The 14,383-nt window shown below is 38.4% G+C and overlaps 1 protein-coding gene across 15 annotated transcripts in view; it reads left to right on the forward strand.

Annotated features, from left to right (window-relative positions):
- RBMS3 (RNA binding motif single stranded interacting protein 3) overlaps window positions 1-8,274 on the forward strand; it is a 1,620,164-nt gene extending 1,611,890 nt beyond the window's left edge. For all 15 annotated transcript variants that reach the window (XM_051858893.3, XM_089331200.1, XM_070072889.2 and 12 more), the window contains one exon: window positions 1,949-8,274. In XM_051858893.3, coding sequence (XP_051714853.1) covers window positions 1,949-1,955 — 7 coding nt within the window. In that variant the 3' untranslated portion in view covers window positions 1,956-8,274. The remainder of the gene's footprint in view (window positions 1-1,948) is intronic.
- Window positions 8,275-14,383: the final 6,109 nt, after the last annotated feature.

Below are 14,383 nucleotides of genomic sequence, written 5' to 3' on the forward strand. Positions count from 1 at the left end.
TACTGAGAAACAGTCATATAAGGTTATAAAGCCTAAAAGTAGCTCCAACCAAGCTCATAAATATTGATGCATGTGAGATTAGTGCATACCAAGTACTGCGCAGTGAGTCTTCTGTGTCACTGTGGTCCGTTGAGTAAGACACCATTGATTGAGCAGCTGTAAAGGGAGTCATGGTTTTTCAGGCATTTTCTGCTCAGTTGCATGATACAGGGGACAGAGTGGAGGAGGAACAAAGAACAGATGAAAAGAGACAAAAACACAAAATAAAAAAAAACAGCTTGTGTGCCATTGCAAAGTAGATTTCTAGAAATAAAGGAAGCAAGTGTGTATTTGCAAAGTTGAAGATAGTGAAAAATATGATACTCATGACTATTAATAATAAAACTTATCTAATTACTTCCGCAATTATGAAAATTATGATTGTACTCCTTTTTAGAAAAATTTTACTTTTTCATGACACAAAGAAATATCTATTCATTTACATGCAATTAAACATATTAATCATATTAACATCTACATGTAAACTGAGTATTTATTAAGTCTCTAGAATTACATTAACAAATTTTATATTGTATGCATGCACATAATATAATTCTATAGACAAATTAATGAAAACAGTTCAAATATTTTGCCCATCAACTAGTCACATTCCTTTCATAATTTTAGGAATGGATTAATCAGGATCCTAATAAACTAGTGTCCATAGTTGCTCTTAGGACTGCTTTCTGAAAATTAGGACAAGAAGACCTTTTTCAGACATCACTGGCTGAATATCATACAGTTTAAAGACATTGTTGAGGGCTTTCTTTGTGAATTTGAATAAGACCCACCTACTTTCTTGGGCACATTTAGCCTTACAGTAGAGTTTATAGCTTAGGGAGCAGACAGTGGGTGGGCTGCAACATATCCTCTCCTCCCTCAGCCATGTGTCTCACACAGTGCACATAGTACAACTCTGCACTGCAATCCTGAGTCTTATTTACTAAATAAGCAAATGGGCAACAGAAGATTTCGCAGAGTTTTCTCTGCCAGGCTGAGTCCTCAGGAAAGAAGCCTTCATCAACGTGTGGCCTACAAGTAGTTTGGAGGTCCTACTTGTTATAGCAGAACTCTAAAATTATTTACCAGAATCCTGATTTGTAGGCAGAAGAGATACGAGTAAAGGTCAACCAACTAGAAGCGTCATCCTACAATATAGATGGGGAAGCAGCAAGACAGAATTTTTGGGCGGGGCTAAACAGAGTGATATATCATTAAGGACATGTGTCCAGTTAAACACCTGTCATGCACATAGCTCTCTGCAAGATTCCTGGACAGTGAAAAGGAGAAATGAAATATTTGGTCCCTCCTCCCAAGAATTTATCCTCTTAATGAGGAGAAATGAGCAAGAAAAAGAGAAGAGGAAGAAAGATAAAGAATGAAACTTCATCGCCCTTTTCACTGTCACCTTCTGGGCCAGTAAGGTTTCTGTAAGTGTATTTGGTGGATACTACATGATAACACAGAGCCCAGATATCTTGGAACCACGCATGCGTTCCCTCAGTTAGTGCTCAGTCTCAGCTCTGAGAGGGCACAACTACTCCAGGAATCTTTACAGAGCTAGAATGTAAGCCAGAAATGACAAACTGGATTCTCTGCTCTTTGGGGTATCAGGTGTCTGTATATTTGGACACTTATGATATTTGTTGGTTTAGAAGGGAATGGTATTCTTGATCTATTCCTCTTGCTTTTTAATGTGAGGCAACTCTGACTTGACTATTTATTTGTGTGGAAGTAGAAGAATTTGACAATGTCACAGGAACAATATGCTTCATATAATTGCTTCCAGGATCCTGTGACATTAAAAGAGTGTGGTGTCTTTTAAAGAGACCTTGCTGGGAGTGAACAGAGAAGGTAATTTCTAAGTTGCTTTGATGTAACGACCACTCTTGCCCAATTGTTTTCACAGACCATAAACGGAATTGAAGAATGTCCGTCAAAACTTTGCCTTGAATGAAGAAACTTCATTGAACAAGAAGTTGGCTTCCAGTTTGCACAGGCGTCAAAGAAGGCTTTTTGTGTTTGTTTTTTTTTTTTAATTTTATACTTTACTTAATGAAAACAAAGTTTTTATGTGCTGTGCAAATGGTTCCTTCATGTGGTCTGACAGTTTATTTTTGCAATGTTATTTTTTTTTAATTAAAAGAAAAAAATTCCCAGAAGAGGGAAAAAAAATTAACAAAACAAAACATTGACGTGTTATCCAGAAGAATATTTGAATTCAGAATTTACCTGAAGGTGTAGATAGATTTTTTTTAAACAAGAAACCTGATGTCAAGAGGTAGGCAAACACAAATGAAAAAAAGTTGTCTCCCTCAGTAATTAAGCTACTCTGTCTCTCTCTTCTCTTTTCTTGTTTAAACCTGGTGGGTTTTTTTTATTATTTTATTTTTTCTTAGAAATATTTAGGTAAGGTTTATCTTGAATCTTAATTGCCTTAATTTTAAGGACGTCAAAGGCTCTCGAGGCAAGCTGTCAACGTCTTGTTAAAAAAAATCAAGAAAGAATTGAAATATTGTGCCAGCTTTAACTGGTACGGAAGTTTAAGACTATGAGTTTTTAGGGTGAAAAAAACTGTACAGTTTAAAAGAAAATGTTTTTCTTCATTTGAAGAAAATTTGTTGATAAAAGAAACCATGGCAACTGCAAGAATTGGGAAAATGCTGGGACTTTCCATGAACTTTGTCTTAAGTGTTGACACGAATCATTCTAGAAGGCTAAAACATTTTATGATAAAGTTATTAATGTTGGTTTAAAAACAACTGCATTAGAAATAATGCGTGTTTGGGGGGCAGAATGCAGATTTTTTTTATTTACGAAGCGTGATCGCTAGCAAAAGCATTAGTGCTTTTTATCTGCAGTCTTTTTTATGAGCTTTACAAAGTTTTTAGTCAGCTTTGCTTGTCACATTGCAAAACCTAGCTTAAGAGCATTAAAAAAAAAACTTAAGTAGATAGGAGCTTATGGTCAAAAAGTGCAAAAAAAAAAAAAAACAAAAAAAGCAATAGATAGAGAAATTGTTGACAATTTCTGTAGTCTTTCCTAGTTGTGATCAAATTCAGCCTATGGATGGCCTATTTTATACCAAAGATGGAGTGACACCCTATTACAGTCCAGAAGATAGAGGTTGTTTATCTTTTCTTTCCTTTTTTTAAAATTTTATTTGACCTACATGGCCGGACCAGTTCTTCGTTGTTTGTTTAACTACCTTCCACTGGTGTTTTACATACTGCAAAAAAAAAAAAAAGCTTTGTTTTCTTTTAATGTGTGTTCATTGATAGTAGAAGCTTGCACCTGCTACATTCAGCAGTTCCAGCATGAAGAATTCTGGATACAAACGGATATCAAGCGGCTTAAAGTTCCATGAGCTTTTCTGGTTCCTTGCTAGAAACCTGTATTGGTGGCCACCAATAAGCCAAGACACTTGAACAGGTTGAAATTTCTTTATGTGAATTTTGAACTAAAGCTAATTCTTGATCCTGGTCTTAAAGGTCACTTGTCAGAAATGCTTTGTGATGTTCTGTGCAATGGTGGGTGGTCTCCTGAAAAGATCTCATAGCATTTGGAACAATTGTCTTCCTCCTAAACTCTAAATCCCCTTGGTTTTGTCATGTCCTCCCCTCAGTCTTTGTCATTATCCACTATGCATAGCCACCTTGATTCCACAACTGGGGAGGGCTACCTTCCTTTTGCCTCTATTCATGGTGTGTTCGCATCTTGATGTTACCAGGAGAAAAAGACAAAATAGAACTTTTTTTCTTTTAGTTTAACTCTCTGAGGCAAGTAGGACTAATCAAATTGAGGATTGTATGAGTAGAAGTTAGGAAAGTTCTTAAAATGCTAGTTGACAATCAAGCAGTTGTATGATTCATATCAGAGAACCAAAAGAATTAGGTTTGATCAATCCTTAAAGCCAAAGGAGGTATGTTTGCATTTAGAATGATACAGAACTTTATCTAAAAATGATTTGACTTACTTAGAAAACATCTCTACATTTTTGATTCCTTAATGTGTACAGTTTTACCTAAAATTATGGACAATGGAACACAACTTTGCTAATTGAATGACTCACTAGAATGGCACTGTGAATGAGTCATTTGAATCCAATAGGTGAAACTCTTCTACAAACTAGATAACTCACAGAAATGTTCCTTAGCCCATAAGGAAGAGAGAAATGCATTTACAGCAATGTAAAACCGGGTAAATGTTTAAAAATTAAACAATTTAAAAGGTAAACCGTATCCCCATTAGGCATAGAAGTTGATTCATGTGAAATTGCCAGTATTCTACTATTGAAATAGACTCTGGCTCTCTTATTTGCAACCCCATGAATTGTAAGCTCCAATCTAGAGAGTGACTCCATGTCTTGGCAATCAATGAAGCAAAAGTGTAACAAAGAAAATGTGATACATGCTACAGAGAAATTTACATGGCCACACCCATCCTGTTGGTTTTCTGTGCTGTAGAGAGAATCCTAGATTTATGCTTTTCTTCTGTTTCATCTTCCAGCTGCCCTTGTAATGTAAGTGTGGCATTGATGTTTTATCTTTGAAAAGGGGGGGCTCAAGTTACACAGGGTATAAGAATACATGTATGAGAACCATATTTTGTTTCTTTTTTTCACTTTCTAAACTCTTTGTATAAATAATTATCCTGGGCATATTTCATTTGAATATGAAAGCAATGTGCTTTCTTTTGTTTCTGTAAAAACAGAAAACAAAATCCTAAAAACCTACATATATATTAGTGTGATACAAAGAAAGCCTCATTTACACAATCCACAATGAGGCTAAGAGGTAGCTACCATGTGGCTGATGAATGTGCCTAGGTAACTTCCTGTTTCTATTCAAAGCAGATGATTTATTTATACATTCAGAAACATTTTTTTCAACTATGAAATTTCAATAATCTCAATTTTTTTAAGTCATTTAAGGTAGAAGGAAATGACTCTACCTGTCACTGTATGTGTCTATGTGTGTTTTGTGTTTGGGTAGTTTATATCACGCCATTTTATAAAATATGTTATTTCAAATGAAAAAGAAAAAAGGCGGGGAGGAAATTTGCACATAATCCCATTTGCCCCCTTTATCTATCATGTTACCTAAGAAATGTTTTCAAGTGTCAAGTTTGGGGGACAATGCAAGAATCAACAGGTGAGCAGCATCAGATTGTATGAAAAATGAAAGCAACAAATGACTGTTCAACACAGCGATGTCAGAATACTAATTTGACCAATATGTTTTGATGATATTATCCTATTGAGAGCTATAGTCATCTTCTAAGCTCAAGTTAATTTTCCATTTATTCTGATATATGCAGTTTTCAAGCATTTATTTGGATATATGATTTTCTTCTTTTGACTTTAATTTAGCCTAAATATCAGGAAACAAACTAAAGCCACAATCCAACTGAGATCAACACCATCTCTTCCAAACCCTAGTTACCTGGTCATTGGAAGAGTAGATTTTCAGTTAATAATGATAAGCTATTATTGAGAGAAGGTCCCCCAATTATAACATGTCTTTCAAAGGCCATATAAAGCATCCTCAGTGAACTAAAAGCAACAGTAGCAGGTGCTGGTTATGATTTGTCCTACAGGTCTTGAATATTGCAGGTGACCGGATATTCTAAAAAAACAATGAAAAATTCTCTACCTGACTCCAGTTTGGCCAGGATTAGTTTGTTTCCTTGGTATGTTTCAACAGTTCAGAATATTGTCTCCATATTTCCCTGAATTAATCATTCTTGGGACATGAGCAGACCTGCCATATTTGCAGCATACGTCACTTCCATCCCTGTCTAGCGAAAAACTATGTTGTGTAAGAGTGCTCCCCTAGGGAAGGAAGACTGGGTGCTCAAGGGTGGATGGAGCAGGCATTATTTCACTACGATTTCAAAGCGTGTCATTGACCGCATTGCAGAATGGCTTTGAATTGACTTTTACTTCATTTATGACCAGAGGTTCTCCAAAAATATTTTATTTGGGTAGTGGAATGTCTATTACCTACCTGCGTATCTTTCATAGTGGCCTGCAATCCCCATTAAGGAAAAGTGAAATTTGATTTAAATAGGACCCTTGCAGGCTTCCTCATACTGGAAAAGTCTCAATGGACTGTCTAGACAGATTATGCTGTTAATAAGAGACTAAAAATACATTTGACAATCCAGTCTCACTCTTAAGTTGAAAACATGAACCACACTACAGATAAGCAGAGAAAAATTCTGAAGTGGTTTTCAGTTATAAATGTTTTTATATGAATTCAAATCAAGTGAAGAAACAATATTTATGTACATGTATAACAACACCCAGCACATTCAAGGAGTCTTACATTGTAATAAAGTTTAAACATGGTATAGAAGCCCAAGCTTTATTATTTTGTCCACAGTAGGCAGTGAAGAATGAGATTTTGTTTTCCATGTTATTGCGGCGGGCATGCTTCAAAATTTTGAGCTCCTGGAACTGACAACCTCTCACTTCCGTCGGAGGGACTGATGGAATTTACACGAGCTCATTGATTCTGTGCGCTGTACCTTTCCTGTGACAGAGTGGTAATGGGATTTCATCAATGAATCAATTCATTTTACAAATGACATCCAGTTTGGTATTTGGAGACAGTTGAGTCTGATGCAAGTTTAACATTTCTTACCAAATAGTCTTAAATATGAAATCGGTCCCTTCATCTAAATGCTCTTGGTCATGGCTGTCCTTTGTGGATTCTGTAGAGTTCAGGAAAGTAGAAAGGCTCAAAGCTAAACCTCCAAGTGGCTCAAGCATTTTATCATGTGTGCTTACCCCAGGTCAATGATTTCTCTTAGACTTGCTTTCATACCCCAACACACAGATGCTCAGTGTCTCACAAATGTAGATGGCTGGCTTACCGATACTCATTTTTGTTTGCTCTTGAGATGGAAAATACTGTATCAAGAAAAGTTTCTTCTAGTCCGGAAGGTTTGAATTTGAAGCCAAGGTGGGATAAAGTTTGGAGTCTGAGTGAAATATCACTAAGCCACTGATTCACCTTTGAGCTTTTCTTAATATTCTGAGTTGTGTAAAAATACAACCACTCTCATTTTTTGAAGGGCTACTTGCTTGATGGGTGTGTTTTGTCTTCTCTTTTCAATCATTAGGCCTTGGGCTGTTTTCTTTTTATTAGCATTTCACCCTGAAGGTAGAAAAAGAAACAATTGGAAATATAAATTGAAATCAGTCTATTTTGTTTCTTGTTTAACATTGATTTTTTTTTTTTTTTAGGGAGCTTGCAATCACTGTTAAATTATATGTCTGCACATCACATTCTGTGGATTTTGGTGGGCTATAATGTCCATTTCCCATCAACCACAAATAATTGAGAGTTGGCTATATTGTTGCAGAATATAAAAGACAAAACAAAAAAACAATTGGCTTTATTTTGGTTTCATTCACTCTACTGAATGTAGGGAAGCTGAGCCCAGTTTCTGTTATGAGAATGTAATAGCAACTCTTGGTTAGATGTACACTCTTACCCCTCTCTTAAAGGTTTGACAAGAAAAAAGACATTGTTTCTGTTATGTTTTGACTTTGCATTACTGTATGAAGGCTGACCAACTTTGACCCTCCAGTGGAAATGTTGATGATAACATCAAATTTAATAACCGTCCAAAGTGTAACTTCAGGGTAATATTTTGTATTTTAAACCCTCTGTTCTCTGAGTATTAAGAAAGAGGCTCTGTCCTCTTTCCCCAAGATGTGAAAAGGAGTTAGTTCTTGCTTTTCAGGAGCTACAAACATTGCTTCAAAGAGACATTCGAAAATGTATCCTCCATTATGGAGTCAAATTCTTGCATTTATTTTTCAAAAAGAAGAATGTAATTGGAATCTTACCTTCAAAAGAATATATGGAAAGCATTTGCAATGAAATACTCCGTTTCTTTAAAAGAAAAAAAGAAAAGGGACACAGCTTCTTTTAAAACTCTAGTTTCTGGCCATATTCAACTTCATGGGACTTCTGAAACATCATTCTATTTTAAATTTTATTTAAAAGCATTTTTGTACTGCTGTCTCTGACTGTCATGGAATGTTCTGTAATTCTATGGTGTTTCTGGTTTCATTTAAAAATTTTTTTCATCTGTATCACAGTCAAATTAGATACCATTTCCCCAATTCCTTGGGCTTTCTGTAGATCAGTGGATGTTAGGTTTAAATTTCTGTTTTCTTTGATGAAGCTTTCAATAAAAAATGGAAATAAAATCAATAAAGTAGGGCTGTTGTGTTTTTCTGCACTCTTTCAGAGAGCAGTTCTGGGAGAGGGTCTGGTTGGAGGGAGAGATGCCTGTGTCTAATGGGGGCCATAGCTGGAATGCCTAAAAGGATCATCTGTGGTCACAAAAAGGGTGAGAGAAGAGTGAATTCTATTTATGCAAGGGGGCCTGAGAAAGCCCATATTTGGGGACTTTAGAGCACAGTAGGGACAGACATTGTGACAGCTTGGGATACCTGCTTTCCATATCTAAGTGCCTGGGTTCACTTTCACTAGAGCTTCCTGCTAGTGTGCACCCCGGGAGGCAGCAGGTGGTGACGCAAGAACGTGGGTCTCTGCCATCCGTGATGGAGCTCCCATCTGCTGGATTTGTCCTGGCCCAACCCTGGCTTGTCGCAGGCATTTGGAGAGTGAGCCTGCAGGTGGAAGCTATTTCTCTCTCCCTCTCTCTCTTTGAAATAAAAATAAAATCTTTGAAGGGAGTACATTTAGATCTTCCTAGCCCCTCCCATAATTTTCTGACTGTATTTAAGGACTCAGAGACTAGCCAACTCCTGTTTCCAAACGGGCCTGACATCAACCAACTGCTTGGTGCATCTCTTCTGAAGGCCAAGAGGTATGGAGTTACACATTACAATAGAGAGATGTCTTTCGACACTTGTGCTATGTATCCCTGCAATGATTAAACTGTAGGTCAATAAAACTCAGAGATATCCATTCCTCAAGCTATAGACAACTGGTGAACGATGAAGCAGAAACCATATTTCTCTGATTTGGAATCATCCAAGCTACCTTGGCAACCATGTTCAAGGCCAATCAATGTTCCATTCTGGAATGTGCGTTTGCTGTATTGTTCAGAAATATTCTCTGGAAGCCAGGAAAACCAGCTGGGTGAATGAAGTGCATATGTTGTGTTTAACAGCAAAGTAATAAATCTTTAAGACAGATCAACTAGAACAAAAAATGGAGAGCAACAGAAAGACTAAGATAACACTATATATATTTATCATTCACTAAACACATATGAGAGATAGGAGACATTCCTTACTCATTATAGCTTGATTTGCTTACCACAGGGTGGTATGCATTCTGGCACCAATAGCAGTTCATTGGGGTTAATTGATGGTTTTCAACTACTTGCTCCTTACTTCTCTCAGATGGGACAAGCACATCTCAATGGCTCCCACTGTCTGTTGCCACCATGTTCAAATCTCAATTCTGGAGCTTGTAATATCATCACCAGGGAAGGAGGATGTGGTAGAGGCAAGAAAAGGATGCCTGAATATTACCAAATATTCAACTGGTGTGAGCTTCTCACTCTTCTTACCTCAATGGGTCAATAAATTCCATGTTTTTCCTCTTCCCTCTTACTGTGGGATGCTAGTTGATACGATAAACCTTGTGCTTTATACATCTTTAGGGCCTATGAGCCCTTCTGTTCCCTGACCTCTAGAACAATTTGCATTACAGTGCATTTGGAAGGTACCATTACATTTAGGTTATTTCCCACATCACATCTTCAGGCTTTAGAATACTGTGTGCATTGCTTAACGATGGGAATATATTTTGAGAAATGCATCCTGAGGCAATTTTGTTATTGTATGTACATGTAGTGCACTTATATAAACTAAGATGGCGTCACAAAGCAATATAACCATATGGGATCAACGTCATCTACATGGTCTATCATTGAATAAAATGTCATTATGTGGCACAAAGGTGGTATTCAAAATACTAGCCAGTGTCCAGGCTGTAAGATGTGCACTGTCTCCTCTGTGAACATAGCTTCATGTTCAGAATGCGGACCTTGAACTTCATTTTATCCAGCATCTCAGTATGTCTGGACTGTTACAACAAAATATCACAGAGCATGGGATTTCCAAACAACAGAAATGCATTCCACTTCTGGAGGCTGCAAAATCCAACACCAAGGAGCCGGCAGGTTCAGGGTCTGATGATGGGCTTTTCCTCATAAAATGTGCCCACTAGGTGTCATCAGATGATGGGAGGAGGGAGCACATTCACTCAGGCCTTTGTTACAGGAGCACAAACAAGGCTCTACCAAAGGCTGGACTCTCTGGACCTAGTTATGTCCCAAAGGCCCCATCTCTTTGTATGGTCACTTTGGGGGTTAGGTTTCACCACAGGAACTTCGGAGGAACACAGACTTTCAGGTCATAGCACTCACCTTCCGTCATAATCTGTTTAGAGGAGACTTTTGTTGTTTCCTCTTTGTTGATGGCTTGTTTCAAGTGTTTAAGAAAATTATACCACCACCCCTACTCCATATGCACAAACACTTTGCTTCTAATGGCAAGGCATTTGGGAACTTCTTAAAAATGTATCCATAGGTTATCATGAAGAATAACTGGTTTCAAGATAAAAAGGTGGGAAGAAGAAGGATAGAGAAGGAAGAAATATGCTATTTATTATAGATGTTCCTGACACATAACATAATCGCGGCTTTCCTAACCTCATATATAGGTATTTTTTTAAAAATTGTAATTTATTTTCTCCAAGAAGATCTCAGAGTTTTTCAACATTCAATAGTTGTAACAAAGTTCGTGTTTCATAATCTTTTTTTTTTGTTAAAGGATACTAACAAAAGCAACATTTAGATGCTTTCCAAAGCTAGTATAAAAATGATTCAGCTCAAACTTCATCTCAATAGAGTTGATTATCTCTGGAAATTTTGTAAAGGAGTGTCTTTTACAATAATGATGAGAAATTCCTCTCGTATACCATAAGACCCTTTTCGTTTAAATCCCCGAAAGTCCGCAGCAATCTTCTCTCCCAGGATCTTTGTCTTGCCCTTAGGAAATTGTAGGTTACCACTGTGGCAAAGTGGGCACCAGGTGGCGCTGCTGCATAAGCCTCCCGTGGCTTCCAACCCCAAATCCCAGATTGTGTGTTCCTAAATGGATCCAGTAAGGTAAGATAAGGCTTTAAAAGCAAGGATCACCACTCACTGAACTCTCACATGGAGCCCGGAAGTGTGCAAAGCGCCCCAGGCACTTGAATTCACAGGACCACGATAAGAGTGCTCTGAGCTATGTACCACCACGGTCCCCATTTCACCTATAAGACCAGGAGGGTCAGGCAACCCACTCACCAACCTACCTTTGCGAAGGGTTAGAGCATGCTTTTAAAAACAAGTCCAAATTCTCAATGCCTGGCTCCAAAGTTTTCCTCTTCTGAAGCAGCTTTAGGAAATGTCAACTTCCTGTGATCAGCAGTGTCCCAGACAGTCTGGCCTAAGATGTGTAGTTTGTGCAGAAGAGAAGAACTGGGCATTCCTTATAATCACCTTGGTCACAGAAACCCAACACAACTCACATTTTCCATCCCTACAATAACTTGACATTCTCATTTTCTCTCAATCTGAGCCCACCTTTGATTTGTTCTGGAAGAAAATGACCTATCTCCCTAGTAGATGGGCATAGCATTTCATTGATTCATTCACATAGTACTGTCTAGCAAATAGGCCCTCTGCAAACATTTTAATCCTACAGAGTAGGCGTGACATATAAGTCAGGCTTTCCCTCGCTATAAGTACAACACTTAAGAGAAGCTACTAATGAAGGAAGTAAGTTTATTGTGCCCTGTGGTTTTGAAAACTTACAGTCCAAAACCCAGCACTCTCATGAAAACAGTAGATGGCAGATCAAAGGCAGTGAGAGGCTCCTTTGAGAGACAGGAAGCAGAGAGAGACAGGAATTCAGCTCCGTTTATATAACCAATCCTCTCACAAGAATCACCTTCTGTGGACAAGCCTCCAAGGGCCCAAAGACCTCCCACAAGGCTCTCCTCCCAGACAGCATAATTGGATCAAGCCTCCACCCTCAATCCATCAACTATTAACATTAATCCATGTACCATTAAAGTAAGACTTTTGGGGTTTCAGCATCTGTATAAGTCGGGCAGTCACATTCTGTCCAAACCATTTCACATGGTTCTTGTTTGCAAGGACGTCATAGTCTAGTAAATACTGGATGAAATCAGATCAGGCAACTGTGCGGGCAATTTGCTTAACCCTTCTGTGTCTTCATGCAGAGCGGACTGAAGAGCTGCTCTGGAGGTCCGAGAGTCACTTCTCTCCTCCATGCACATGGGAGCTCCTCCAGCCCCTTACTGCTGCCCGTCTCCTAGCAGAGTGGCTGTTCCCCTTTCCTCAAATCATCCGGGACACTGAACTCAGCCACAAGGAGAGAGGTGCCTGGCATCCTCAACTTTCCAAAGCTCTAGTCACAGCTACTGGTCCTTCCCACTGATCTTCACAGTCACACAAGGCAGCAGGCTAGTCACATTGGCAACACGGTGGAAACAGGGCTTTGAACAGTTGCATGATGGGGCCATATTTTCATGTAGCAGATTAGACCCAAACTTAGCATTAACTAGATACCAAGGCTAAAGATTTTCTTCCCCATAGTGCTGACTCGACTGATGGGCTTAAGGGGATTTATTGTTTGTCAGAAATAAATTTTCTATTACTTGATATTCCACTATCATATTTTTATTCTGAAAAGTAGATTATGAAATATTGGATAAAGAACCAGCAAGCTGAAGACAGAAAGAATTCTGACTAGGAATACTAACTGCAGAATAGTCAGTCTGTGTGTGTGTGTGTGTGTGTGTGTGTCTGTGTGGTGTGTGTGTGTACTTTAGTTTCTTTAACTGTACAAGTACATATCTTTTATTTCTCACGGTGGTTATGAGGCAAAGCGTATACCACGAGTAAACTCTCAAATTGTAAAGGCAATCACATGCTATGTATAATTTTAACTTTTCAGTTCCAAATTTCCCCATCTAAAGTTCAAGATGTTCTTGTGGAGGCAAATCTGAGTAAGAAAGCATAAAGGAAACGATGCATATCCAAGAAGATGGGGGAATGCAAGAACACAACAGTACAGCCACGGCAACACTCACCTACTTTGCAATGTTCCCTGGGTTCTGGAAGACATGGGTGCTAGGGCTTGAAATTCTGGCTCCCAGGCCACAAGAATGAGAGAACACAGAGGTTTAGCTTTCCATTGCACTGAATTCACCCCTAATTTCTAAGGATAATTCTGTATCATGATGCAGTCTTACAGCACCCCCAGCCTTCCTGGGACCTCCAGTATAGTGCGTAGTACCCAAAGGGAACTGCTGATGGGAGGAGGCAAGTGTTAGGCATTTGAGAAAACAATTATATGTGTGAGCTAAGACAGAACTGAAGATATACAGGTAGGGTTTTCTGAAGACCTGAGGTCCAGAAGGTATGTTTATCCAAAGAAGTGCACAAGATCACAATAGTCTGGAAGCAAGTTGCATCAAATGAATATTTCCAAGACAACGAGTGACTCCTGCTAGAAACATGTAAATGAGGTCTCACCTCAACAGAATCCAAGTAAAACTAATGAGAGTAAGCTGGCGGTTGGAAACAGATACACACAGCTCTTCTGCCTACTGCCGTTTTCTTGTCCTGCCTACTTGCAGTTTTCTTATCTCATGGTTGGCTTGTTTCCTGTTTGATTTTTTTTTTAATTTTTTGGCTAAACATAATACCACAAAGGTGAGTATTTATTACAGTGGTTAAGGCACTATGTGGAATCCCCACATCCCAATATTACAGTGCCTGGTTAGAGTCCCAGCCCCTCTGCTTCTGATAATGCACCCTGGAGGCAACAAATGATGGTTCAAGTACTTGGGTCCTGACACTCATGTGGACGACCAGGTGTAGTTCTGGGCTCCTAATTTTGGCCCAACTAAGCTCATGTTCTTGCAAGTAATTGGGGAGCGAATCAGCAGATGATAGATCTCTCTGTGTCTGCTTCTGTCTCTGTATCTTTCAAGTAAAATGAAAATAAATAGATAAATGAATAACACAAAGAAGCATGCATGTATCATAAATGATCAGCATGGTTTTCCTAGGTGAAAGCCACAAGTGTAAACAAGAAATATTTTAGAATATGATCCTCCCTCAATAAGACCATTCTCCCATGATGCCATCTACATAATGATGGAATATTCTCCTCCTAAGGATAGCTGCATCTTGAACTCTACAACCCTGTAATAATTTTGCCTGAATTTTATTTTATTTACATGCAGTTTGGTTTTTATAAACATGG

The sequence above is a fragment of the Oryctolagus cuniculus genome, chromosome 4, assembly GCF_051225735.1.
Source record: "Oryctolagus cuniculus isolate XC-2025 breed Fujian yellow rabbit chromosome 4, ASM5122573v1, whole genome shotgun sequence".
NCBI lineage: Eukaryota > Metazoa > Chordata > Mammalia > Lagomorpha > Leporidae > Oryctolagus > Oryctolagus cuniculus.